The 27,204-nt window shown below is 53.4% G+C and overlaps 5 protein-coding genes across 5 annotated transcripts; 2 read left to right on the top strand and 3 right to left on the bottom strand.

The window, feature by feature from the left end:
• Positions 1 to 1,405: 1,405 nt before the first annotated feature.
• Positions 1,406 to 4,101, bottom strand: B0T26DRAFT_805332 (uncharacterized protein; the record flags this gene model as incomplete). The annotated part of the gene is made up of 8 exons (XM_060447153.1): positions 1,406 to 1,865; positions 1,967 to 2,579; positions 2,650 to 2,804; positions 2,915 to 3,271; positions 3,361 to 3,408; positions 3,541 to 3,623; positions 3,733 to 3,809; positions 3,887 to 4,101. The coding sequence occupies 8 exons, from the start codon at positions 4,099 to 4,101 to the stop codon at positions 1,707 to 1,709; spliced, it is 1,707 nt and encodes a 568-aa protein (XP_060292983.1). The 3' UTR covers positions 1,406 to 1,706.
• Positions 4,102 to 6,966: 2,865 nt separating this feature from the next.
• On the bottom strand, positions 6,967 to 8,103 carry B0T26DRAFT_754843 (uncharacterized protein; the record flags this gene model as incomplete). The annotated part of the gene is made up of 1 exon (XM_060445874.1): positions 6,967 to 8,103. The coding sequence occupies one exon, from the start codon at positions 8,101 to 8,103 to the stop codon at positions 6,967 to 6,969; it is 1,137 nt and encodes a 378-aa protein (XP_060292982.1).
• Positions 8,104 to 15,565: 7,462 nt separating this feature from the next.
• Positions 15,566 to 16,721, bottom strand: B0T26DRAFT_416734 (uncharacterized protein). The gene has a single exon (XM_060434892.1). It carries the CDS (start codon positions 16,431 to 16,433, stop codon positions 15,828 to 15,830), a length of 606 nt encoding a protein of 201 aa, XP_060292981.1. The 5' UTR covers positions 16,434 to 16,721; the 3' UTR covers positions 15,566 to 15,827.
• A 4,580-nt stretch (positions 16,722 to 21,301) lies between these two features.
• Positions 21,302 to 23,359, top strand: B0T26DRAFT_860609 (major facilitator superfamily transporter; the record flags this gene model as incomplete). Its single annotated transcript, XM_060447739.1, has 5 exons — positions 21,302 to 21,514; positions 21,597 to 21,627; positions 21,706 to 21,750; positions 21,861 to 21,891; positions 21,962 to 23,359. The coding sequence occupies 5 exons, from the start codon at positions 21,302 to 21,304 to the stop codon at positions 23,145 to 23,147; spliced, it is 1,506 nt and encodes a 501-aa protein (XP_060292980.1). The 3' UTR covers positions 23,148 to 23,359.
• Positions 23,360 to 26,203: 2,844 nt separating this feature from the next.
• Positions 26,204 to 26,657, top strand: B0T26DRAFT_722493 (uncharacterized protein). The gene has a single exon (XM_060442593.1). It carries the CDS (start codon positions 26,276 to 26,278, stop codon positions 26,501 to 26,503), a length of 228 nt encoding a protein of 75 aa, XP_060292979.1. The 5' UTR covers positions 26,204 to 26,275; the 3' UTR covers positions 26,504 to 26,657.
• The last annotated feature ends 547 nt before the right edge of the window (positions 26,658 to 27,204 follow it).

Raw genomic sequence — 27,204 nt, 5'->3', positions numbered from 1 at the left:
TTTTCTTTTCTTCGTCTTTCTGCGCGTTGGGTACAAACTGTGGTCGTTCTATTCGGTTCTCGCAACGGCTGCAACTTCTGCTGCTGCTACGTCTGCGGCGTTTTTATAAGGGGCAAAGCAGCAGCAGCAGCAGAGAGTAAAAGAGAAGGCGAAGAGACCAGACAAGCCAAAAGCTTAGGCAGTTACCGCCTTTTCTCCTGCAGGCCGTCGTTGGAATGGCGGGTCCCGGGCTGTTAATAGATAACTATGGAGCATCGATGCGCGTCCTGTGCGCGCGGATTTGCATCCACCGATAACAACGAAGAGAAAATGCCAAATGCGGAATCCTGGGGGAAGAAAGCTGTTTACTGCTGGCTCTGCCGTCGGTGGTTTCGGAGCTAACAGACGGGGCCCAGCGATGGAAGGCTCGGCCCCTCCGCCCTGACAGGGGACGGGTTGTCGTCAGCTCCCAGGGACCCGCCAGGACGGTACGGAGCCAGCCCTGGGGCTAAGCTGGGCCGCTGGCCGCCTGTGCGGGGAGAATTTGGGGAGGGAGCTGGGGGACGCAAGGTGAGGTGGAGGGGTTCAACAGACTTGGAATTTCAGCAAATTCCATTTATCCCGCCCCGCCTAACCTGTCAAGTGGCAACGACTCAACTCTAAACTTGAAGTCTCGCTTGAAGCAGAATCTGCCAGTGGCACTCTTCTTGGTTGGGACAGACACAGGCAGACACACCAGGAATGCGGTTTTCATCATCTTTCCTTTTGCCGCCACGTTGGAACGGCCCCCTGCTCGACTCGGACTTTGCCAAGACAATATTCGCACCGAGCAGCAAATTCCATTTTCGACTTTTGCGAACGGCATGTAGTGACGCGGCATGCCTCGGGGTTTACAACAGTGCTCCGCGCTCATCGCCGAGCTCCCCTAAGATGATGACATTCTACGCTATCATTGACTGCGCTGCACTAGTAGCCAGGTAGCTATGCAGTAGTTGTTGGCTTTACACTCATTAACGACAATGGCATAAATCGAAGGACGTCAGCAACAGCATTGGCCACAACCTCCCACGAGATCAAGTTGTGCTACCGCTTTGGGAAAGGGGCTACATGTCCACTTTGTCCATCAAACCATGCCAGTTGCCAGACACAGCTGCACAACCTCTCGAAGCATGTGTTTATGTTTGCCCATCTAACAATTGCCGGGGGGGAGATTTGGGGTGGGTCACTTTGGCTGTTCAGGGGGTCTGGGAGGAGTTGTCACGAGACTTGGCGGCGGATGGGTTTGAATCGCGCCTTCCGTAGTGAGCTGTGTTGGTTTAAAAAACGTACGACATGTCGTTGAGGAAGATTACACCTTCCTCGCCGTCCCAGAATTAGGGCATCTCGAAAATTGTAAAACCCCCTCCCCCCCTCCCCCCCTCCCCCCCCCTCGGTTCATAATTCCTGCAACAACTCTCAACACGTGGCCATTTGTTTCGAACATCATCATCGGCCATAAACAAAAGAATACACTACATTTACCTGGGAGTATATGATGCGTCCCTAGATTTTGTGTGCAAGATTTCTGTAGAGCAAAGTGCAGAAACAAGAATAACAGTCAACCGCCAACTTATAAAAAGAAGAATATCGTTCTTGCCTTGGCCATACACGGCTCCAGAAGAGAAAAGCAAAAGAAATACTTGTAGAGAATCGAGCCAGACATGATCAACCCTTCCACCCCCCACGATCTAGCAACCGTCATACTGGCGCACCGGCATGGCCCAAAACCTCGTTGTGTCGCCGAAGTGGGGGAAGGTCGAGTCGTTTGTCCGCGGCACAAACCCAATGTTCTGCACCGCGAGCTGGAGGCTCGGGGCGGTGAGGATGGGAATGTCAGTGCCGTCACTCTACGTAAGTTTAGTTAAAGGGCCCGGAATGTAACAAGCTTGGTTCCTCAGAAAAAGATGAAAAAAAAAGAAAAAAAAAGAAAAAAAAAGGAACGGCCTACTGTGCTAATCAGGACCTCGAGGTTCTGCTCCAGAAACGGAATCACTGTGGTTGGCGTCATGTCTGGCAGGCTCAGGTTGCCCCGGAGGAGCGCCTCGCGCAGCGGCAGGCTGGCTGAGGCTGTGCCCTCGCACGGCAACGCCAGGATGGACATGTGGCCGAGGACGAGGCCGCCGTGCACAACGAGATTCACCGTCGCCGGAAGCGGGATCTGGGCGCGGTCGAGCGAGATTTCGGCCGTGTAGTAGCACGCTGGCGGCGGCTTGGGCTGCGCCGGGGCTGATAGGTGCTTCGCCCCCTGAGTGTCGCTGCCGTACAAGCTGTTGACCTGGGCGCGGACGTGGTCTGCCAGCCCGTCCGGAGTGGTCGGCTCGTCCTCGTCCAGCTCGGGGTACGTATACCCAAACACGCGGATGTCTGCCACCGACTTGCTCGTGTGCAGGTTCAGGTTCTCGTCGAAGAACGGCTTCAGCGGGCTGTCCGCCGTGATGTGCGTCCCCGGAGGAGTTCCAAACTCGCCAGTGGACACCCCCGTCGTGTTGAACATGGCGTCTTTGTAGTGGATGGCCTGCCACATGGCAACAAGGCGGTCGATGTTGCAGTGGTGCAGCATGCTAGTGAACTCGCCGTTAGATATGAAGTAGTGTATCAGCCGTCAAGTGAGGAGCCTGGGGATTCTCTTACAAGAGCGGATCAAACGCTGACCAGTCGATGTGTCCCAGCGTTCCGTCACAGCTCGAGTAAAAATGTATCATGTTGTGCGGGCTTTCGAAGCTCGACCAGTTGCGATTGGCGTACGCCATGGCTTCAAAGGTCTTTGTGCGAGTGAAGACATCGTACTGTTTGTCGATGATTGAGATGATTCCAATGTCAGCTCCATCTCGGTGGCGGTGACGGCCAGAACTGGCCATCTTGGGTGGAAAAAGGAGGAGGGAAAGGTGTCACATACAACCATACCGACCAGGCCCCCAGCAACCGAGCCGAGCAACTGGTCTGATTCCGTGGCATTGTTTCCCCCTTGGCCAATACACCTGATCGTTTCGGGATACCTTGTCAGCGGCCCCCCAAAGCTTGCCTCGACGGCCGGCCGCTGGAACTGGTAGCTATACAGCGGGTTCCGCAGGGTAAGCTTGCCCCTCGGCCCATTCACGGTGGTGTTTGCGGTAGTGACCGCGTCTGGCAATCGAGGGTCTGATGCCCAGTCCCAGAAGGGTTGTCTGAGCGTCTGGGCGGCAGCCAGATATGTCGGGGCAACATTGGGGGGGTATTGGCCGGCAATTCCGAGAGCGTGAGAGACCAGTGTTTGCTGCGCCGAGTGAGCACAGACGGTTATCTCGGACTATGGAACATGGCTGGTGCTGGGGTAAAGGGGGCGGGCAAGTGGTTCCCTCGTACCTCAAACAAAACCACATAGGGTCGGTGCCATGTACTGAAGAGAAGTTCCTTTTTTGTGACGGTAAGCGCGCGTGCCACCGGTAAAGCTTCATGCACCCCCGTTTGGATGACGAAAGATGAGAGCAAAGAGTTTGCCTAGTTTCTGCTATTGAAGAGAGATAAGGCGAGGGAGGCACTTACTCCATGAGGACAGTACCCGATGAATGGGGCGCCTTGGACCTGGCCAACCCCGTTCCACGCACTGTAGGGAAGTCCATGGATACCTCCGAGAAGAAAAGGTTAGAATAAACGCATTAGCCAGTTTGGGGAAGAGGAAGCTCGGCGCGGAAAGGGTCGAGGCTAAGAGCTAATCTCGAGGTAAGTAACATTTACCTGCTATCTGAAAGTACGAGAGCTCGTCTGCTTCGTCGACAGCCTGGAGCGCTGATAACGCCAAGATGTAGAGGTCCCTAGGGGAAGCAGGCAAATCAGAAAGCCTCCTTTCCGCCCTCCTTGTTCAGAGTTGTGAGTCAGGGATTCTTTTTACCACTGCGGCCCTCCCCGTGCGTATAGTTTGTTGATGTTCTGCCTGGCCGGTCGCTTCCCTGTATTTACCTCAATGCCGGTTTTGACGCCGACTACCGGAATAGGGGTAGTGGCAGTCGTGTTAGTCGCTCGAGCCGCCGCCGCCAACAACGACGACGGGAGAGCCGTCGCCGCAACAAGATAGAAGACGACAACGTTCCTCCACATGCCCGCCATTGATTGGTATCCAGCCGCAAATGCAGCAGAAAGTCGGGCATGAAGAGGAGAAAGGAGGCGTGCGCGTGCGAGCTGCAGGCTACACCGCCGTCAACCGTGAAAATGGCTTGGCTGAAGGACGGGCTGCCTCTCCATTTTTATCAGAAGGGTGGCAAAACCGGAAAACCCACCCTTCCCTAGAAGAGCAAACCCTCCCTGCCTGCATTTTTCTCAGCCTCGGCATCACCCACGCGCACACACGGCCGGGTGAACCAAGTCGCTGCCGGAGGTGCTTGCTTGGTAACAGTATCACCAACTTTGTGGCCACTCGAGCACAAGATTGCAGAAGCAATGGGCAGTCTCGAGCACCGAGAGAGAAAAGTTAAAAGGGGAGCACAGAGAACATCATTCTTGGCCAGAAGCAAGTTTGTTGGTAACATTCAACGCGGCGGTGATCGTCGTATGCACGCTTCCCCCAAGGGAGGGTCGGCGCTTGTAATCTCATGGCCCCCGGGAGACTTGCATGTCCATGGGCCGGGAGACACCCTAGCCCGGACGGGAATTCGCATCTCGCTGCTGAGTGAGACAGGATGTAGCACCTTCGTCATCGCGCTGCTGTTGGCCGCCCCTTATTGACGATGAGGCCATGGCGGTAAGAAGCCAAAAGGGGGAGGGGAGGGGGGGCGGGGGGCGGATAAGCCTCGTTCTTCCGCTATTCCCGCATATGGCAAATTCAGCCCGGTTCTCGACTCTCGGTATCGCTGGCGATGACAGTTGTTGTTTCTTTTTTTCTGTGTCCTTCTTTCTCTGGAATTCGTGGGGGGCAATCTGTGTTGTCGTATCAGTCAATGGATGTTGGCGATATGCAAGGAGGTTTGACATTACTAACACTTTAAACAAAAAAAAGCAAGCAAAGGATGGAGCCCAACAAGGCGCCCAACGGTATCGAGCCCGACGGGCAAGCGTGGCTTGCGCCTCCTCATGCGTTCCTGTCTGGGCGGGCCATGGCACAAGCGCTACTTCCGCCATCTGTCGGTCCCGGGTTATCCGCGTAAGACGCCGGATATCACGCCTGGCCAGAGCCAAGTGCATTGGTCGTACGCGGACATCGTGTCGTTGCAGAGAGAGTGCGAGGGTAGTCCAGTTATTGTCCGACAGTGAGGCCTTTTTTCTCTCACCTCTTCCTCTCCCTCTCTCTCACCCCGCTTCTTGACTGTGTCCAAAAGAGATGCAGACTGCAGAAGCCACAGCCAAAAGAAACATTCCCCTCTTGTCCCTCACCAGTGAGAGTCGAGGAACCACCACCACAAGATAGACTTAGTCCCCCGCATTCCAAGTCTCTGGAGGTAGCTTCCGTCGAACGAATTCAGCCCTTCATGCCGAGCTAAAACGCCTCTTTCACAAATAGCTAGCTCCAACAAAGATGTTGTGCTTGAGCAAGCACTGGAGCCATCCGATACGTGGCAGAGCGCATGGCGTGAGCGAGCGGCTTGTCTCGCGGAAGGATAGCTCTGCAGGCGGATGCAGCAAGCAAGGCGCCCGGCTAGCTCGTGCTGCACGAGCGGGTGTCTTGCTTTTCGGTGACACTGGGTAACATTGAGAACTCACCATCCCGGTACCCAGAGATGTGCGGTAAGACTTGGCGTGGGTAGGCCATGTTTGTTTGCTGCTGTGTTCCCTACGGCGTGCCACTACTTCGGAAGAGGCCAGCACACCTTTCCTAGGAACAGCTCAAGGGGCTGATAGGCCTTCCGCGCCGCAGAATGGAGTTTGACTCTGTAACCTTGAGAGTTCATGAGTCGTTACGAAATTCGGTGTCAAACCAGGACGCTAGACTGGTCCGCTGAACGGTTCTTTGAGCCGTTCCGTTAATCGCGAAGGAATCCGGCATAGGCGTGGCCCTTATCCTTGAGGTGGTAGGCTATACAAAATAGTTGCTGTCGTTCAGAGGATGACTCTGATGGACGAGGTTGCGGGTAGGGTTGTAGGTTCTTGTTTCCCCCCGAAAATTCGGGTACGGGTTTGTCGTGGTGAATCAGCCCTGAACTGTGTGGGTTAATATAAAATGGATGTCAATAATCTCAACCAAGTGAAATGGCGGTGCGGCGAAACTAGTGAGGGCGGCGGCAATAGTGCTATTGTTTTGTTAATTTCGCCGGGCGACCTCCCAGTCTGAATACCTCGTCGAGGGACAGGAATACCTTGCTAGAATGTCAAACACAACAAGCATCAGGGCGCGTCATGGGTGGATAATTCTCAAAATGTTATGAGAAGCATGGCTCTGTTGAATTCCATACGAAATCTGAACAAGTATATGGCGGTGAGGGAAAGAGAAACAATAGCCAGGCAAATAACTTCCGGTAAGAAAGGAGTTGGGAGGGGAGGGGAGGGGAGGTGACGGAGCACTGCGTGAAACTGAGTTCCGTGAAAAGGCTGTACTTTTTCCCTGGTCATACACAGACCGCTGGTTGTACCGCAAAGACAGCATCGGCCTAAGAGGGGACCCATGTGATGATTCCTTGCTTTTATAAACGCCGAGACGAGCTTTCTATTTTTCTTTTCCCAACTTTGTCCCGTGCTACTGAAATGGAACACTCTGAAAAGAAAAGAAAGAAAAAAAAATGTCGAAATCGTGCCCTTCTCTTCCCAATTGAGGAGGTTCCTCTATGCCATCTTCCGTCCCGAAACATGGGCGTCACTGTGTATGCTGAATTTTCTCATCGGCAAAGCTCAAGAAAAAGAACATAAGCCATGCTTTGTCTGATGGGGGGTATAAATGAAAATAAAAGGAAACGACAAGGATAAAAGAACAAGAAGACTCGTTAATGCCGATGTTTGGGGTAGCTCATGGACATCATGAATCGTGAAGGGGCGAGGAGCGCGAATTCACAGCGACTTCTCCAATAGGACGAGGTCTCTGAAGCCCTCCTTCCACTTTTTGGCCTGTTCGGTAGTTGGCTTGGGCAGGGGACTTCTCGCGTAGCCCCCATATCCCATCCAGCTCTGCAGGCCAGCCTTGACGCCGACAACTCCGCCCTGAATGGCGGTCCAGTCACCTTCCGAGACGATCTCTTGTACTTCTTGGGCCTGGGTCTGTTTTCCCTGCTTGTAGAGCTCAATGGTTTGGATGCATGATTTGGGGGCAATGTTGGCCAGGCCGGCTAGAATTCCATGGCCGCCAGCCACAAGAGACTGGATGGAAAAGTCTGCGGAGCCCGCGAGAACCAGGAACTCGGGGTTGCTGGGGTCGAAATTCTTGGTGAGCTTGCGCGTGGCTGCAGCAACGCGGTTCAGCTTTCCCGTGTTGCCACACGTGAGCTTAACGCCCACAATGTTTGGGTGCCCGGAAAGCTGGATGATCATGTCTGACGACAGGTCCATGCCGCCCACGGCGCCGGGAAAGTTGTAAATGATTAGGGGAATGGGCGAGGCATCCGCTACGGCATTGAAGTAATCGACGATGGTCTGCGAGGCCGGGGCGAACAGCGGGGCGTAGTAGGATGGCGGGAGCACAAGGGCGTAGTCGCCACCCGCTTCCCATGCTTCACGGCAGTACTGGATAGCCTCGCGCGTGCTCTGGGCGCCGCAGCCAACAATGATTGGCATGTGGGAGTAGCCCGCGTCATTGAGGGCCTTCCGCGTGGTAGCCGTGACTAGCTGCCTCTCAGAGTGCGTGAGGTGAACGGCCTCTCCGTTGGAGCCCTGGGTGGCAAGCCCGGTCACACCGGCCCGAGCAAGCCGTACGGCATGGTGCGCGATGGTGGCCGTGTCCACGTCCTCAGTGTCTTCGTCGAAGAAGCACATGGTTGGCACGTAGACGCCGGGTACAAGCGGCCGAGCCATGTGGAAAGTCGATGCGTCTAGAGAGCTGCTGCTGTATGAGCTGCTCAGGGGCGAGTGTGTGTCAACAGGAGCAAGATGTCCAGTCATGAGGGACGAGGAAGCCGTAGAGCGGAATGATATCCTGTTGAAGCCGGCCGTGAAGCTGCTTGTGGGAGAAGGGGCGTCATTGTGGGGAGACATGGTGAAGTATGAGGCTGGTTGGAAGTGCACAATGGGTGGTGTCGTGTGGAAGTGCGCGTGTGAAGCGAAGATGGCAAAGAAGCGTGTGAGTTTGGCAGAAGACAAGAAAAGTCCATCCGGGCTTTTTGGGGGGGGATGGGGAGGATATATGTATAAGACGAGCTAGAGGAGATCTGGCAGATGAGCCGAGGAAGACGAGGCAGGGAGTGGTAGTTGATGACAAGTAATGGGTCGATGCCGGAAGCGTTGAGGTGATAGTAATGTATTTTCTTTTTTCCAACAATTTTTCTTTTTCCCCCCTTCTTTCCTTTTCGCCTGGGACGCCTTAGCCCTCCCTAGCTTGGTGGCGTTCCATGAGGACTCCAGGGCCCAGGCATGAGGTAGCCCGCTGTCGCCCAACTCCGAACCACGGACAGGACAGCGTCTGGAGCTCCGGGGGGCAGGGCAGGGCGAGCTGAGCGCTAGACATTCTGAGAAGCCAGGAATAACTGACGCGAGGGCCGTCGTTTCTGCATAGGGCGAAAGCCGCCCGCCCACCTCTTCCTTGGAGTGTAGTGTACTGTATACGTATACTTACAAGCGCACAGTGCGGGCTCGCGAGGAGCCATCCTTGCCACAAAGGTACCAAACCTGGGGGTTTGTCTGGAGCCTGGCGGGTCCGGGAAAAGAGGCTCGAGCACGGCGGAGCACACGATCCAGGATCTGTCAAGGAAAACGCGGCCTGCTGTGTGGGGGTTAGCCTGACAAGCATGACAGGCACCGCTGCATGGGTGGAAATGGCGATGGCACCTCGGCTGCTGGGGATGATTGCCTCCAACTCCACCTGGTTTTCAATGCGGAGAATGGCCACCTGGGCACGGGAACACCTGCAGATGTCCATGTCCTGTTCCGACCGGGACGGCCCCTATTCATGGGGACTGGGACACACAGCCGAACCTCGCGCGAGTGTTGACATCTCCAGCCGAGCAGACACGACATCATCCGGTTGTTCCCGAACAAGAAGCACGTTTTGGCACGCCGCGGGATCCGCTCCGCAAGTCAGGTAACTTCGCCGCTGTCGCGGGGCGGCGGCCTTGCTGGCTGATGAGGCTTCTTGGAAAAGCTTCGTATCATATTCCCTAGATCTGTACAGGCGTGCGTGTATGTACGTAACACAGTCCAGTTGGACGAACCTGCTTTGGGTCACCGTCGATTAAATCACTGTCGATTAAACCAACGGTGCATTACAGGCGGGCCCGAATCCTGCAATTGTCCTGTCATGTTTCACACTGTTGCAGTCACCAGGCGAGCCTGTTGACTTCAGAATGGAGATCTTTACCGCACGGAATTGCAGTTGGCGGGAATGTGCAGGACCGTTGAACACCACGTAGGTACATCCATGATAGAACTCATGATAATACTGTGTTGACGCAGCAGAACAGAGCTTACACGCACATAGCGCACAGTACCACGTCGGCATCAAGTATGTTTGGTACACGCGGTAGATGAAATTGAATGGCCCTCGTTTCTAGGCCGCCGCGAGAGGTGAATGTCTGACTGTTTTCTCTATAGTCAGAGTAGCCATGGAGAAGTTTGGGCAGCTTACAAGTCGGCGGCGAAGAAGTGATTGGCGGCTTCCAACTTCAAGGCCAACCCGGGTAGTGTAAACAGAGAGGCCAAAAGGAGCCCGATTATCATGAAAAGCGCTTTCGACGGGCCCGGAGAATACGTAAGAAGTCAGACCGGTTCCAAAGAAGGGTAACACCGCCCGGGATGATGTGTCTCTCCGCCCATAGGATACTGGGGAGGTACTGAAGGAGAAACGGCTCTCTCGCCAGCATCAGACAGGATGGAGGTAGTTGAGATGTTTCCAAATATCTATGGCGGGGCTCTCCAGCATGATCCATCAATCGACCTATAATTGGATGAGCGAGTCTTGTGTCGTGCCTGTGGAGGCTCAACCGCGGAACCGGCGCCCAATATTTTCCCGCTCAATTGGCTTTGGGCGACATTTTCTGGTGGGTGTTCTTATCCGGGACCGGTTAGGGACTCTTTCATTGGCCAGCAGACGACTGAGGGCCATATCCACTGGGTCGGGAACCTCAATTAGGGAAAAACGAGGACGGTAGGAACGAACTGTAAGCCAACGGTCGGCTGATGGATTCGGTTTGTCAACAGCTGGTCGTGATGGTCATCTGGACAGCTTAGCGCCAATCGAGACCTGAAGAGAGGGCCTTCCTTGCGTGTGCCATGGACGGGTTGAGGGATTGAGAGACTCAGGATCAGGCGATTGGTGCATGTTCTGTTTCATACCGGAGACGTTTGATTCAGGAAACCAATTTGCATACCGAGTGCTTCGTAGTGCCGGCGGGATTGGATTGGCTTTCGTCTGATGTTAGTGAGTCGTGCCGACTACGACAACGACGGCCCCTCGCCCAGAGACGGCAGGCAGACCATACCCCAGTTCGAAACTACGCGCATGGAAGCTGCATGGCCGGGGGTCCATCATGATGTGCCAAGTAGCGAAATCAGTCCTGAGGCGTCAGCGGCTGGAGTGTAGACTTGAACTACTCTGGTCAGCCTGACCATCTCCCGTCTTTGGTCCGTTTGTAAATTTGGCCCAAGGCGAAGAACACGAAGCCCGTTGTATACCCTGTGTATGTACTGTATGTACTACGTCAATGAGGCAGGCGCCTGGCCAGTCGGTCCAGAGGGAGGAAGCGCGATGGAGCCTGCCTCGAGTTGTCAGAGTCTCCATGGATGTCCGTGTTCGTCTGCAACAAGGACGTGCGCTGTGACTGGTCAATGAGGAGCCCCAGTGGCATAGTAGCGAGGCGCATGGAGGGGCAAGCAGGGGGGGCAGCCTTTTGGAGGGGCAGGTGACACTTTTGAACCGCTTTTGTCGGCCACTCAGCCTGCATCAGTCGCTGTTCTCGGCATGGAAATATCCTCGTCGTCGTCTAGCTCGCTGCCCGCCTGCCTGACGTTGCTTCCGCCTCGATGCTGTACATCCATTGTATTTTTGCGCTGCGAGGATGACTTGTGGGGACTTAGCGGCATCGTCTAGGACCTAGTCCTTTTCTCTTGTCCGCACGCTCCCGTCATTGTCATCTCATTCCATGCATGGAAGGCAGGCGCGTCGTTGGTTGTCAGGGAAGCAGCAGGCACATGAGACTTCGAGCGTCGACCTTCCAAATCCAGCGGTACCCAATGCTAATAATAACGGTGCTATATGGTGCATTTAAAAACATGCCCGGGAAAAGAACACAAGTGAGGAGCTAAGGGGGCATGAGAGCCTAGCGTTTCTCCGGAGAGTCTCTGCCAGAGACAATAGATCTTCAAGGCCAGAGACGTGGAAAAGGGGACCTTGAGAAGGCAATCGAGGAAAATCTGGCTGGGCAGTCCGGCCAACTGCGATTTGGTTGGGCGCCCCCACCTCCCGCATGCCTGCCAGCAAAAATCGGTCACGGCTCAGGTCAGTGCGCTCCGCTGCTCCCACTCCGAATCCCCAGGTCTCGCCCAAACGCCCGGGTCCAGCAACGTGGTTCTGGGATCTGGGAATTCAAGCGCGGCAATTCGGTGGGGGTCCCTCGACTAACTCCCCGTCGCCACCGCCTAGTTCACTATGTCCTATCACCCACTGCTCGCTCAGCAAGTCCAAAGACAAAAGGGGGAAATGAAAATAAACCCGAATCAGGAAAAGAGAAATATCACGAAAATGGATCAATCAAATGGTACCTGCGCAAAAATAATGTCTAGATGGGCTATTTTTCTAGCTCTCCATTTGAGACATCATCATCTCTTCGACCCATGTCGGTACCTCGGTCCCTTGTTCTGATTTGTACAGTTCATACGCCATTCTGCACTGTGCATTTGTCACAGTGGACGTTTGACGTGCGTTGTCCTGCGCTTTCCAATTCGTGTACGGAATAAGCACAAATCTAAGGCCAAGTTGCTGTGACTGCATATGAAGTTGCAAATGTAAAGTGCAAAGTGCCTTGCCCAGGCTGCAGTAGACGGTGCGGATTCGTAGATCGCCCCTGGGCAGTTCTTGAAGCTGACAGACAACTTGGAGGTCGAAGTTCAGGTTATTTGGCGTCATGGAAGTATCTGCCCGGTCGGGTACCACATGTACAGTACGGAGGGAGTACTAGGCAATGCTTTTATTACACTATTGGACGCTGTTTCCGCCCAGAACAACTCAAAGTGGAACTAACGAAGGTATCTGGTATCTTCAACAACCCCCACGTTGATTTAATTACGTATTTCAAGATTCCGCGAAAGGGCCCAATGACCCACATACGGATAGATCTACAGAGTCCTTCGTACTGTACTCCGTCCTACCCGTATGTAGAATACATACCAACACGACTGAACTGATACTAGATCGTCGCACAACACAGCGCCCATACCGGTTTCCTCCAACGGCAAACCTACGCGCAATCCTTCTTCAGCGAGTTCGTCTTCGTACGGATAGTGATTTTCCAGAACAACTGGGAGAGGGATGCAAGCCACAGCCGCCACAGCAGGTTCCGACAGCTTGGATCTCGTTGGCCTAGAACTACTAACAAGCCCGTACCGGATAACGGTTGCCGCGTTACGCTACGCGAAAAAAACGAGCCCTCGAGATGGACTCAAGGGCAGCCACGACAGCTGTCTTCTCTCTTCTCTTCTTTTCCTTTGCCCGAGCATGTCTAAACGACCTTAGCTCGATGCATCCGTCGGCCCATCTGCTCATTCCATCGACCCTAGAGGATTCAAAATCTCGAGCCCTCCAAAGTTGCAAGCCGTCGATTCCAGCCAATTGGCATCTCTTGGGTCGCGTCATCTTGCTCACAAAGAGACTGAACTGGCAATACTACCCGAGCCTTCCTCTTCCCGATAATGACTAGGCTCCACTTCGACAAGGTAGAGGCAACTTTTTATTTTCTCTTGTCCGCTGCCGCCGACCGCTTTGGGTCTCTTTCTTGGTTCATTTCTACTGCGATGGCCTTGCTGGCGCTTGCTGGCGGCTTACCATCTCGGCTGCCTCCTATTAATCCGTCTCCAATACGAGAGTAACTACGTAGTCTCTGTCCTACCCCTCTTGATCACGCATCATCCGACCTGCTCTCGACCGCACCGCTGCATGCAGCCATGGATCATGGTGCCATGCTAGGCATGTCAGCAGGGTTCCCCACAATCGTACCGTGCCTTGGATCAAACTTCATACTATGTTCGACTCTATGGCTCCCAGAGCAGAGAAGCAGGGCACGATGCTCGAAACACGAGGGGACGAGAACAATCCTGCGCGGACCAGAGTGCTCGAGCCCAGAGGAAAGCCATCATATTGATAGTCATCACTGTGGTAATCTGGGCCGGCCACGCCCAGTCGCTTTCCAAACCGCCTAGTGACTTGTGCTCAGTTATCTCAATCGTTGGCCTCAAAGCATAACGTCAATTCGGCATCAGCCCGACTAGTACGGAGCACCAGCCGCCACCAAGCTATACTTACCGAGGCCCTTGGCTGGGGCAAAGGGGGTGCAGCTCATCCCATAAACAGCATCGAGCACAGCTCCCGGCCGGCCGGCCCAATAGGAGAATATAAACATGTCATACATTGGCTTCGGTGTGTCAACCCCAGACACCCTGGTTATTCTGTCGCATCCTGACCAACCTCTCAGTAAACCAAGAACCCCTGCCCGGAGCCCTTCCCGCTGTGCTTAGCCGTCTGCATGACCCAAGGCCAGAACCCAGATCTACGGACCAGCCGCACAGCTGAGGGGTGACGGGGATTCAACAAGGACAGGCCGAGGCGAGCGCAAGCCCACTGGCAAGAACGGGGGCGCGGGGGGAACATGTCGATTTAAGCAACGGCGGCGAGGCCTTCGGCGCCGTCTTTACCTCCTCATTGGTTGTGTCAGCGCGGGGAATGCGCTCAGACTGCCCCCTTTCTCCTCCCTGTCAGAGCCAATGAGGCCCACGAGGTGGCCGAGGCTTGCCGGCGGAGTTCATCCGACGCGGCGGGATGGGAGCTATCCGTGCTCCCTAGCAACCAAAAGAGTTCCTCCACGTGGCTTGGAGGGGTGTTTCAGATGTGGCCGAGCGGTTATATGTCGGGTAGGTTGGGACGAACCAGATATTTGACCCAGCTAGTCCCGCTGTTCGTTGCCGAGGCTTTCGTCTTTGTCCACGGCGCGTATTGGCAGACCTGGGGTTGTCAACAGGTTCAGCATCCAATGGGCAAGGACAGCAGCCATGTCAAAAGTCCCCTCGAGACCGAACCTGCCCGGCTATAACCGTGGCTGGCTTGCTCCAACTCTCTTCCAATAACCATTGCCGAATGCAGGCCAGGATCTAATCCCCCAAAATAATGGCTGGCCACTATGCAAAGACTGATAATATAAAATCCCCCGCAGCTAAACACGCGTATCAAGACAAGAAAGATTGTCGCTGGAGATTAATCCTAGCTAATGTCACTATTTCGAGCTCTTTTTCACGATCAATATTCGCCTAGACCTCATCGTCGTGGTTCCCAAAAGTGAGCTTGGATGCGGTTTCGGGAGTTGTAGGCATCGCAAGGCAACCGGAAACGAGCGTCATGTGTCCATACTCAACCCAGTTGTCTGTCGAAGCTGCCCGCCCTTTCAGCTACGTAGTTAAACACCTCCTGGATATTCAATAACTCCCGGTGCTCGGAAGACCTACCCTTTCGAGATATCCCTTACTCCGGAGCCAGGATTTGCACCCTTGCCACACAAACAGCCAACCTCGATGAAGGAATAATGTGTTCTCCTACCGTCACCTTTCTGGCCGGGGGTCGCGTTTATTCATTCTCCAGATTTGTCATATGATGGCTATACCCGAAGATGATAGGTTTCGATACTGGTCGCACTGCGCAGTGCAAGCCGGTGCCTCGTCTCCATTTGAGCCCAGCCTCTGTCGGGCTTCAACTATATCAGGCCACCCTATTGGTACGGATATTGTCCCGGGCGAATGATTCATTGTTCTGCTCGCGCAAGGCGCGATGCCAATTTGATCTTCTGCCGCCGCACCCGATCCCATATCCCGGTAAGCAGGATCGAACCCCCAAGGCGAGAGTCGATCATCAGCTGCGAGCCCAAATACGTACCATGCAACGCTGACATGGCTAGTGTCTGGAATTTACAGAATTGATTGCGTCTCGGCCAGTCCATCACCGCGAACACCAAGCACCGGGATTGTGTCGAGGGCAAGGTTGAGAAGTAACTTGGCGTCAGGAGATCTTCTCCTTGGCCCTCTCTTTTGTATACTGTCCGAAATCCACTGCTTACAACAAGCAGCCGATTATTGTGCGCTACTCAGGGGTCTACTATAAGACAAGTTTATTGTTGCATGTTTCCCTTTTTTCCGTTCCTGGGGGATTTTTTCTCATCTTCACTGCTTTGTTTACTGCAGCACATAAAAGGGGAGGCCGACTTCCATTGCCCGTTTCGGTTAAGCGGGAAGTATTTAGCCATGCCACTTTTCCCTCGTTTGCTCAGCGAATTACATTGCGCCATCTATACGGACGTCTGACAAGTTCCTCTACCTACATGCCTTGGCCTTGGACCTTTTTTTTCGCCTTTCCTTTCCAAGTTGTCATGCACCACCATTGCGATTTTACACCGCCACTTTACGAGCTTGCCCAGGCTGCCAAAGAAATCAACAAGGTTCGCTGAGCGCGAGAGGGGACAGACCCAGCCTGCCTGACCTGACGCAGGCTTGCAAATACATGCTGCAGCATGTCACGAGCGACGCAAAAATTTCCCCAACAATGCGTCAAAGTCGGACACCTTGCATGCGGGCCTGATGAAAAGGCCAGGTGCCGTCCAGCCCGTACCTACATGACATGACACAAGAGCGGGAAGCCGGGAACTAGAAGAGAAAATGTTCGAGAAGGGAGGGAGGGAAGGGGGTGAGCGTAGGTCGTCCGAATATTTCCTTTGCGCGCTCCTTGCTTTTCCTTTGCAGCTCACGTTCAAGGGCAGAGAGAGGGTCGAGAGGGAGGGGGGCGGGGTCGGAGTCGGGAGGACCAAGGCAAGGGGACGAATTACGCAAGGAGAGGGTTTCCCGGTCCGGTTTGGACGGCATTTTCCCCACTTCGTCGTGGGTGCCGCCCCAAACGGCCGGTCACCGACAAGGCAGGGCAGGGCAAACTCTTGGCGCACCGGGCGCCTCCGGTGTCTTGCTCCAAAAGAAGGGAAATGATTGTGAGAGGACGGCCAGGCGCCAACGTCATGACACTGTGCTTTTTTTTCTTTACCTAGGATCGCAATCCCGGGTTTGTGGTTCGATTCTGCATTACTTTTTTCTTTTCTTTTTCCTTTTGCTTGATTCAGCTCAATTGTCATTTTCACCAAAGCCACCGGGTAAAAACTTTGAGAAACGACCCCCACCCCTCGCTGCAGAGTGCAGAGCTGGTGGGTGTGCCGATGGGTGTGTGGGTGTGTGTGTCAGTGCGAACTATCATATTACTCTTCTGAACCTCCGATGAGAGACTGACAGCCCGACTGACAAACAGACACGCAAACAGACCCGAGAATCCAGACATCGGGCTTTGGGCTGAGATGGTTGGTTCGGTTACATCCCGCCTTCCGTGGATCTTAGTTCTTCTTGCATGGCAGCGCCTGAGGCGTTTGTAGTTTGTGATTCCGCGGCGTAACCATCACACTACACAGAATAAGGATGTACACAACGCTGCTATGCATAGCCGGCCTTGACCATCACGTGCCTGTCCCCCTAGGGTAGTCTACATACGATAAGGAGTACGTATAAAAGGAGTACGTATATAAGGGGCACGTATAAAAACTCTGTGAGTGACTTGACAGTATCCTTGGAGGACAGAAAAGGGGGAATAACGTCCTCGTGTGAAGAGAAAGGGAGGGAAAATAGAGGAAGAAAAATAATAAAATAGACCAACTTCCTTCCCAAGCACAGGGGTAAATTGCTGATCAACTACCCTAAGCAAGGGGGGGGGATGATAAGCGGTCAAATTCCATCGGAAACAAGCCCAGATCCCAGTCTCAGCGGAAACGCAGCGGACCCCCACGGGGCGGATAGCGTCCTGTACAGACATTCCTTCCCTACGCTCTTGTGTACGTACAGTACGTCATAAAGGTACAGGGACAGCCACCAGCCAGACAAGGAAAACCCAGGGCAGGGGAGAAGGGGGACCAAAACAAGGCTGGGCTGGCCGGCCGGTTGTGGCGGTACAATGCTACCCCAAGAGACGGGTGTAGGTAGTTTAAAAGTTGAGGGAAAGTGAGGCGGCGGCGACGGATGACACACACACGCACGCGCACACAGACACCATGCCTTGTCTTACCACACTGCCGTAGCGTGATGCACGATAAACGTTCTCTTAACTTTGAATCCTATCTCTCTGTGTCTGTGCCACTCTGCCGGTTAGGGTCTCTGGGAAGGCAAGCCAAGGCGTAGTAGTAATTGTGGCTGCTTATTATTGCCATTATCATTCTTATTTTTTCTTTTAGCCGAAGAGCTTATTCCCCTGGCACATACGCAAGTACATACATACCAGCAGAAGTAAGATACAGATCAACCGCAGCGACCTTACCGTGCCTTACGTTACCGTTACCTTTCGCTTGTACACTCCCTCAGGATACACACGGATACTATCCCACAAACCACCATAGCCGTGACACACAGCCAACAGCACTGCCAGTAGCACCTTCTCGTTCTTATTACGACCGACCCCAGAAGAAGGTGCATGTATGTACGCTTCCGGTTCTGTGTGAAGGAATACAAGGCTCCTTCGAGCTGGACAGTACAGACTCCTTAGGTATGTACAATACAAGCAGCGGCGGATGTGAAACACGGATGGGCACGTCAGTCGTTAGGTACAAGTACATACATACCGTTCAACCGTGGGATGGTGTACCATACGTAATACATACACGACATACCTACACTGTGCGCAACCAAGTACTTGTGCATATGGGGCGTACGTACCTTTTTTTTTTCGTATCCCTCGCGAGGCACTCAAGGTGAGTGAGGTACTGGTAGTGTGCCAGAAGTGAGCACCGGAAGGCCGTGGCGTCTTACTCATCATCTGCGCACCCAAGCCGACATGGACCTAGGTACCGCCATGGTCAGAGATATCAGCACCAATAGGATAGACGACAGAGAATATTTAAAAGTAGCAGCGGAATTGCTTTTTGTTTGGACGGAAAACCAAAAAGACAAGAAAAAAATCGGGCTATCATTGACCGTTCTGGGAATTTACTGCCCGTCTGTCCGGAATATCTTGTGGCAAGTCGCTGGGTCTATGATCTAATTAATTCCGCTATCTTGGCATTGTGTTGTGCAGCAACCGTACCCATATCTAAAGAAGAAAGGGGCAAAGCTGATACGCTGATGGGAGGTTCTTCAACCTCCACAACACCACCATAGCATGGGGGTTTTCGGTCTCTTTTCCGTGCTTTCTACGGGATTTCCCCTCATCCCTGTGAATTTGACAGAAGTGTCATGGGCTGTACCAGGATTATCGCTTCTGTTACGTACTACTGGACACAATTTATGATGATGTTTCGATGCGAAGCGAAATAGAAGTCCAGGTTGCCTTGGATTGCCCTGACATACTCCTAGTATTCCGGATAGAAGCCGCTCTCGCTCCAGTCCGGGATAGCAAGAATCCTGCCATTCTCGACCATAATGTTGTCTGGGGCACTATTGCCGTTTGTAAAGCAGATATGGCTGCGTTGATCGCTCCTCGGAGAGATGTCCATAAAGGCCAATGCTCTGTCAATCGCCGGATTCCTCGCCGCCCCCCTCGTCTCAACGCATTTCCGGATGCCCATCCAGAAGCTGGGTTCGTCCGGATACTACGTGCGTAACTGACTATCCGTTGTGGGATCAAGGCCGTGGAACCATGCGTCTCGAACAGGGCCGGCAGCGTCATGTGCCGTCATATCAGTGTTGTTCAGGGACCCAACCCAAGAGTCACAGATTGTTCTCATGTGGGAGAGATAATTGCGTAACTCGGTCGTGATATTCTGGGCCTCGTAGAAGTTACACTCTTCGAGGAATTACCTGAGCGATTTCCATCCCCTCTTCTCCTCTACGCTGATGAAGTAGCAGTTTAGTTCCGGGACTGGGTGGTAGGACAATATCTGTGGTGTTGGCATTCCGTGGGGCTGCATGCAATAGATAGCGTTGGCTTCGTGAGAGCGGGTGCGCTTGGCGTAAACGTCTGGGTTCATATGATAGCTGTCTGAAGTGGTAAAAGAACATGCTTTCATTTTCCTAAAGCTTGCCAAGGAACGGGTGTCCGACGTGTACTGAGGGTCTGTGTGATTGCCCGTGAGTTCTGCTACCCTTTCTGCAATGGCCCTCAGGACACATCCCAAGTGGTAGTCTTCCATAAGGGACCCCGCCGCAGGCAAAAGGGGTGGTGGATAGCCCGTATATGAACCCATAGATGGAGCAGGTAATTAATCAGTAGTAATAAGATGTTTTGGGCCGGAAGAAATATTTCGTCGGTCATCGTTTTAAAGAAACCGGTGGTAGCATAGACCTATATGTATATCTTAGGATGGCCGGTCTATTCTCCGTTGGCGACAAAACTCTGCTGTGCTCAAAGGTGCCCTGGCACGATTAGCAGCTGGAGAATGGAAGCCGCTTCCTGATAGAAACAATGCGGGGATTGGCAAGATCTTTCACGAAGGCCGGCCCGCCGAGGAAGAGTTCGTGGGGAAAGTGCCCCCCCCCAGTTGTGCCTGGCACCGCAGCGGCAGCTTGACGGGAACATTGGATGGCCAGGTCGGTCCTGACGTGTGGGTCTGGATTGCCTCGCAGTTGCCCAAACAAGCGTCTGCCGCCCCTCTGATTCGTTGGTCAGGTTTTTATTAGAACTAAGGTAGACATTTAGGTTGCTTGTACGACCTCATCCGTCTTCGGCTTCCAATTTTCCGGGGAAGGAACGGCCCGGGGCTGCCATTAGCGAGGTTGGTACTACCTACCTTACCTCCTTAACCTAGGTTGGGTTAACTGCCAGTGCCAATCGAAGACTTTATCAGTTCTCGTTGTGTAGCGAGTACAACAGCATGCCGACTCACTGCCAACTTGGAAGTTCTATGGATGGCAAGAGCATCGATGGCTATAGCCCATCCCACACGTCCACCACGACGAGGTGGGCCATTTCTGGGGGAGGAACCAGTGGTCGCCGCCCGGGTCCAAGATCGACGTACCTTACACTCGCTGGAAATACAGCATAGAGAGGAGGCGCAACTAGCCGAGCAAGGGCGGAAAATCCATAGTCAAGACGCTTCTCGTATGTTGTGCTCCCCAACAACGCCTTTTTTCTTCGTTTCTTTTCTGGTTGCCTTTCTCTTGCTTGTATCATCTCGCCCCACAGGAGCATAGCTACCGCCTCCCATACTCTGTTATCTGAGGTATCTATATCCTCCTCTCGCTCGTTGTCAATCATTATCAGTGTGTCATTCCCATACTTTACTGCCGCCGTGACGGCCTTGTTCCCGAAAGAATAAGAGCAAGTTGGAAGCAGTTTTTTGTGCCTTGGAGCACCTACCGACTGTACCAAGTCTTCCTTGGCACGTATCTAAGTCCCGAACAATTGCGAGAAGTCGAAACAGCAGAAGCACCGGCAACAACCATGGCTCGCCGTCTCTCCAAATTCAGCTTCAGCAGCGTCGGGTCCTCGAAAGCGGTGAATTCACAAGACAATGACTCGACCCATGACGAACTGGTGCCATCACCGGGGCAGCAGGAGCCTGACCAAGACACGAACCAACAGCCGGGCCAGCAACCCGGCCAGCAACCGGCCGAGCCTCCAGTCTGGCGGATAGACTGGCAGCCACCTTCCATCGTGCCAGCCAGCCAACCAGCCCAGCACTCTGCCCAGCAACCTGCCATTGTGCCAGCCCAGCAGCCAGCCCAGCAGCCAGCCATTACGCCAGTCCAGCAGCCAGCCTGGCAGCCACCTTCCATTATGCCAGCCAGCCAACCAGCCCAGCACTCTGCCCAGCAACCTGCCCAGCAACCTGCCATTGTGCCAGCCCAGCAGCCAGCCCAGCAGCCAGCCATTACGCCAGTCCAGCAGCCAGCCTGGCAGCCACCTTCCATTATGCCAGCCAGCCAACCAGCCCAGCACTCTGCCCAGCAACCTGCCATTGTGCCAGCCCAGCAGCCAGCCCAACAGTCAACCCAGAAGTCAGCCCAGCAACTTGCCCAGCAACTTGCCATGTTGCCTGACCCGGCAAATGACGAGTACTTGCTAACGGTCCATGCAATTAATCCCGTCGTGGAGAAAGAAGTGAGGAGGAAGTTCGACCGCTTTATCATGCCCATTGTATTTCTGTCTTACATGTTCGCAATCCTCGACCGCTCCAACATTGGCAATGCCCAGACGGGCGGCATGGGTGCCGATTTAGGATTTGACGACAGCCAGTTTGAGGTGTGTTATTCTCGTCTGTTCCGTTATTTGGCGGCACTGCAAGGCTGTTCAGACTCTTCGTATCTAACTCGGGTACTTGCAGTGGCTTTTGACAATCTACTATATCCCTTACAGTACGGCTGCCTCGCCCCATCTGCCACGGCAAAAGAAAACAAATCAGGCTTGATTTGAGATTTGACTTTTCTACATAGTTGCCTTTTCGGGATTTCATATTCTGTGGCAGGGACCCCAGATGCGTGAGCATTTTCTCTCCTTTAGCCACCCCCCTTTCCCGTTCTCACGACATCCCTTGCAAGCTTTAGCCAGTTTCACGGCTAACTATCATACTACTTGACACCTGCCATAGGTTTCTGGGCAGCTGCTATGATCTTCGCCTGGTATGCACGATCCACGAAAGCACGTGTATATACCACACGTGGTAAGATCGTACGCTTACAGGCACAATAGGGGTTCAATATCGGCTCTCCAGAGTGTCGTGAAGAACTGGGGAGGCATGATGATCTGCCGGTGTCTCCTCGGCGTTGCCGAAGCTTGCTTTGCCCCCGGGATCCCAGTCATTCTGAGTTACTTCTACCGGCGAGAGGAAATCGGCCTCCGGGTCGGCATCTACTTGTCGGCCGCACCCCTGGCAACATCATTCGGAGGGCTCCTCGCTTACGCCATTGTCAGTTACTTGCACAGCCCGTACCTTGCTGGGTGGAGGCTACTCTTCATCGCCGAAGGAATTCCGCCCGTCCTTCTAGCCATTGCTCTCGCTATCTTCCTACCTAAGTCGCCGGAGGAAGCCTTCTTTTTGAAAGCGTACCAAAAGAAAATCGCCGAACAGCGCACAATTATGCAGTGCGGCAAGACCGGCCAACACAGGATGGGGTGGAATAATATTAAACCAAAACAAATATGGAAAACGATGGTAGACCCACAGACAATTGTCCACGGACTCATGGGATTTTGCTGCAACGTGTCGTTTGCATCCCTGCCCGTCTTCTTGCCGACCATCCTGACGACCATGGGCTTCTCAAAAGTCGCCTCGCAGGGGCTGACGGCGCCTCCGTACTTATTTGCTTTTGTCGTCTGCATTCTCAGCACGTGGTTTGCGGACAAGTTCAAGCAACGCGGTTATATAATCGCGGCACTCTCGCTGGTTGGTAGCTTGGGCTACATTCTCCTGGCTACGCTGCCATTGGACAACACGCTTGGCCGCTATGCGTCTATCTTTTTGGCCGCTGCGGGCGTGTTCTCGGCTATCGCAAACATCCTCCCATGGTCCCTCAACAACCAGCCCACCGACACGGCACGTGGTGCCGGCATGTCCATCTTTGGGTACCTTAGCCAGGCCGGGCCCTTACTCGGAACGAGGATGTTCCCGGTCTATGATGGTCCACATTACACCAAGGGCTTGGTGATCTGCGCGGCGTTCATGTTTCTCAACTTTGTCTTGTCACTCTTGCTCCGCTGGTACTATGTACACATGAACAACCGGCATATATCCCTCCTCGGGGCGATGGCACTTGCAGACGGCTCAAGGATGGCCGTCGGTGCCAAACCGGTAGAGATTGTCGACCCCCAAAGGCGACTACGGAGCGCTGGTCTCAGCGAGATGGCCGATACCATAAATTATCGGCTCATACTTTGATATAGAATGGACCAGGGAATGCCAGGAAGAGTCTGATGAGGACAGTTGGTGCGGGGTTAAAAAGCGTGCAAAAAGAGCGGTGTGGTATCGCTTAACTCGATATGTCTGGGAGTTTTGTCTTCTTTTGTTTTGTTTTGCTGTTTGGTGTGGGATTTGGGTTAACGAAAAGCGATGACATGTGTGGTAGAGAGAGAGACGAGGAGCATCGAGCGAATATATTGACAGACATCCGTGCCCAAGATATTTAACCCTTCGTCTTTCTATTGGTAGGGGTGTATTAAGTAATGTCGTCTTCCTGGTTATTACATTGGTCAAACACATCCGGCACCTTGGCCAATGTCAGTCGCATTCCTTTTTTGTTGCATTCGGATTCAAGGAAGATATACAAGATTGCAAAAACGATTATTCCGTTGGAACTTGGTGTCTCTCTCACTCCATGTAAATGACCTTGTAAACCCCAAAAGGGGGTTAAGGGTTCTAAGTTTTTAATGGAAGTCCAAGCCTATTTCGGTGCTTTGCTTGATTCCGAAAAGAGGCATTGGAAGATGCCGTATATATCCGAGGCTCCATATAATTAATTGTGATGTGAAGTACTAGGGATTTTTACCTTTCACAACCAATGTACCTGCTGAACATAGCCTCGGCTGACAGATAACAGAGTTACAATGTGGTCCAGCGGTGGTTCCAGTGCCTCAATCGTCAACGCCGTCTCCGCCGCCACCAAGAATCTTCCGTAGCCGAGCTTTGGTGGCGAGCTTGAAGAGTCGGTTCGAAACTTGGACAGCGAGATTCTGTTCTCGGTTTGGTGTTCGAGCAGCTCATTGAGTCTCGGGACGAGTTAAGTTAATGAATGTGACTGCAACACGACCGCGTAGTTGAAGTCAATTAGGGAGGTGCCCTATGTGTGCAGTCTTCATTCGATAACTTTAGACATGATTCTCAGTATTTCTAGGTACCTACTGTACCTAAGACGGGAGGTTTCAATACCGTGATCTCGCTCGTTATAAACGTGATCGAGCCTCCTTGCTTCAACGGGCCACAGAAGCGGTGAGCGAGTCTCATGACCCCCAGCAGGCCGACAGAGACGCCGTTGGAGACGACTCAGGAGGCCATCTTCGCGGCAGTGTGAGGGAGTACAAAATAAGTGAGACAGACGGAGCGCCGCGGGAGGTTCCGAGCCCCCTCGCGTCGTGGCCGTGACAACAGACTCACATTAAGAAACCCCTTCACTTCTGGTCCCAGTTGAGACCGCCAACGAGGGCAAATGGACTGTTTAACAAGGGTTTGTTTGTTGTTGTTGCAGTACACCTACCTTGCTCATGATTTTTAGGAAGCATATAATTGTTTTTTTTTGTTGGCAGTACCACCCGAGTAAACACAGCACCGTCGAACATGCTACAGACTGAAACTCTGACTTCTAGAGAGAGAGGCACGGGCCGTAGAAGTTAGGGAGGAGACGGGAAGACGGGAGTTAAACACGGTAAACAGTACTGTCGCCAAAAGACCTCACGTTGTCTAGGCAAGTAAGGCGTAGCAACACTGGCTCCCCAAATTCGCATGCCAGGACTTATCATTAAGCCCCTATTGTTCTTCCAAATTGAGGGCTAGAGAGCTGTGTCACTCGCCTGCTGCATCCCCCGTGAGAAAAGCAAAGCAGCGCCCCGTAGGATCTCCGGGGTATTTACCAACAAAGCCGGAGGAGTGGCAGAGCCGAGTTAGGAAATTGTTGGTAGGATTTTGGGAAAGAGGCAGGCGGCTTGGCATCCTGGTAACTTGCATAGTAATAACAAGGTAAACACCCAAGGCACGTATAGAGCGGGATCTTGTTCATTTAGGCAAGGCACACCGAGGGAGACAGAAAATCGGGTGGATTGGTCGTAGTTGTCTCCCGCCCCCATCATGAACTTCCAAGACGGCTTCCCAAGGCATGCTGGATATTCCAGAGCAATCTAAAAGTTATAGGTGGGGAAAACCCTGGTTGGCGCGACCTTGTCGATGAGTTCAACATCAAGATATGAGACACTGGGCAAGACCTAGGTACGCGAAAATATTTGCAGTGTAACGAATCTCAAAAGGCGTCTGTCTGACGGGCACCGTGCAGCTGACGCCACCGAGTACCTACTCGACTGACGGCTTTGCCTCGTGGCAAATAATTATAGACGCTACTGTAGAACTTAAACCCAACAGACAGTATCCGCAACTGGCTGCGTGGCTCGAGGTGTCATGTGTACAGCGGCCCGAAGCCAGGTCAACCGGGTGGTGGGCCGACCGGTTGCTTCCTGTCTATTGCACGCCAATCCCTGCACGGAAGCCGGCGAAGTCGGAAACGTGACAAAGGGAGCCGAAAGGCTCCATCTCGTGTCAAAGGCAAACGAAGGCGGATATGCCGACAGCGCGAGTCTAGACAGGTGGCTGGGAGGCATCATCCTTTCGTATACTGAAAGCAAAAGCACGAGCTGGTTTTGCTAATGTCTTTTGGTGATGTGGAGGAGTTTATTTCCCCCACTGTCGTGCTCAGCCACGGTGCATGATTTGGCGGGTTTGCCAATACGAAAAACCGTTGGCTCCCGGATCTCGCCTCTCTGCTCCCGGCAATGCGAATGACTTCTGCTTTGGTAAGTAATGTGAATAATAGGCCAGGAGCTATTGGATTGGGCTATGGTAGACGCCGAATACCCGAGAGGCGGGAAAAGACTGCGTGCGGATGGATACCTACTTTAGGTGCTTAAAATATCTCTACACTCTTCCAGGGTAATGCATGTTGGCGTGGGAAGGTGGCAAAGTTAGTCATTAGCGAGATTTCCCTGGAAGATACTAATAGTAGGTAACGTACCAAGCTAACATGTATTCCCCGGTGGAGGTGTAGTGTCCGTACCTACTCGGTCTACACAGAAATTTTAAGGTTTGCATCGTGCACTGTCAGCACGCACTTGGGAAATGGAACGTTGCGAATAGGTGATGGTGTCATGCCGCCGCAAACAAACGTGGTGGCTAACTAGTCATGAGCCTCTCGGCCGGGTCACTGACGAACGCCCGACAGCGCCGAGTTGGCACACGTCAGCGCCTAATATTTTTTCCATCTCTCTACTGTTCGGATCGATGTGTTACAGAATGGCCAAAGATGCCAAATGATGCCATGGCTTGGAAACCCTCCGGCTCTGTTTTTGCCTCGAGGTCTTTCCGGCTTCCTCCCTTCCATGTTCTTTCTCGCGCACCCGGCAAATCCATACAAATTTAGTAGATCTGATGCTGGCCCTCAAGTCGAAGCGAAGACGGCTTTGGTGGCGCCTGCTGGTTTCCCCCTGTTTCAGCAACAGGCAAACGGGCCGGCCACGGCTTGCTCCTGTTTCGCATAACGGAGATCGCCCAGTTTGCTCGGTGAGGGGCCGGCTGAGGGCGGCCTTCGGGTTGGTTGCCCTGGGACTCCCTGGGTTGCCATGCCCTCGCCCTACCTTGGCTATACGCACCTGCCCTGCCGTCCTCAGCTGCCCCGCAACCAGCGAGCTGGACCGTTTTCTTGACATGAGAAGGCGGATGATTGGTCGATCATTTTCTCCCGGTTCCTGGACAAAGACAAGCAGAGCACACCCGGAATCGGAATCAGTAGATCGGCATCTGGTGCAGCCTCAACCTGGCGGAACCCAGAACCGCAAGTTTTCCCCAAAACTTGAACACATGCCGATCCTGTCGAAGGCATTTAGAATTAGCGAGGGACGCAACATTAGCACATGCCCTTTGCCATTACAGCTGCGCCGTTGACAATCTACCAGCTGTTTGCCTCGGATCCTCGGACGGATTTGAATTTCGCTTTTGCAAAAACGGGGCGTCTGTGTCGATGACTAATAATATGGCGCTCAAAAAAGGCAACGGGAGCCTCATCAAGTAGCATCTCATCTTGTAGGCGGTCTGCAAAGCTGCGGCAGTCAGACTCACCAGGCACAACATCATAACATGCCACTAACTACATCATCCAAAACGTACTCGGATCCGGAAGTTTCAACGCTGTGTAGGGCATGCTAGCAACTGCCAGCGACTGCCAGGCCCTCCAGTTGCCGTA

This window comes from Lasiosphaeria miniovina, assembly GCF_030549165.1.
Source record: "Lasiosphaeria miniovina strain SMH2392-1A chromosome Unknown B0T26scaffold_6, whole genome shotgun sequence".
Taxonomy (NCBI): Eukaryota; Fungi; Ascomycota; class Sordariomycetes; order Sordariales; family Lasiosphaeriaceae; genus Lasiosphaeria; species Lasiosphaeria miniovina.
The sequence above is the reverse complement of the archived record's forward strand: the minus strand, read 5'-3'. Positions and strand labels throughout refer to the sequence as shown.

Coding starts and splice junctions, on each gene's coding strand:
- B0T26DRAFT_416734 (XM_060434892.1), bottom strand. CDS start 16,433: ATGACAATTGAGCTGAATCAAGCAAAAGGAAAAAGAAAAGAAAAAAGT.
- B0T26DRAFT_722493 (XM_060442593.1), top strand. CDS start 26,276: ATGATGCCATGGCTTGGAAACCCTCCGGCTCTGTTTTTGCCTCGAGGT.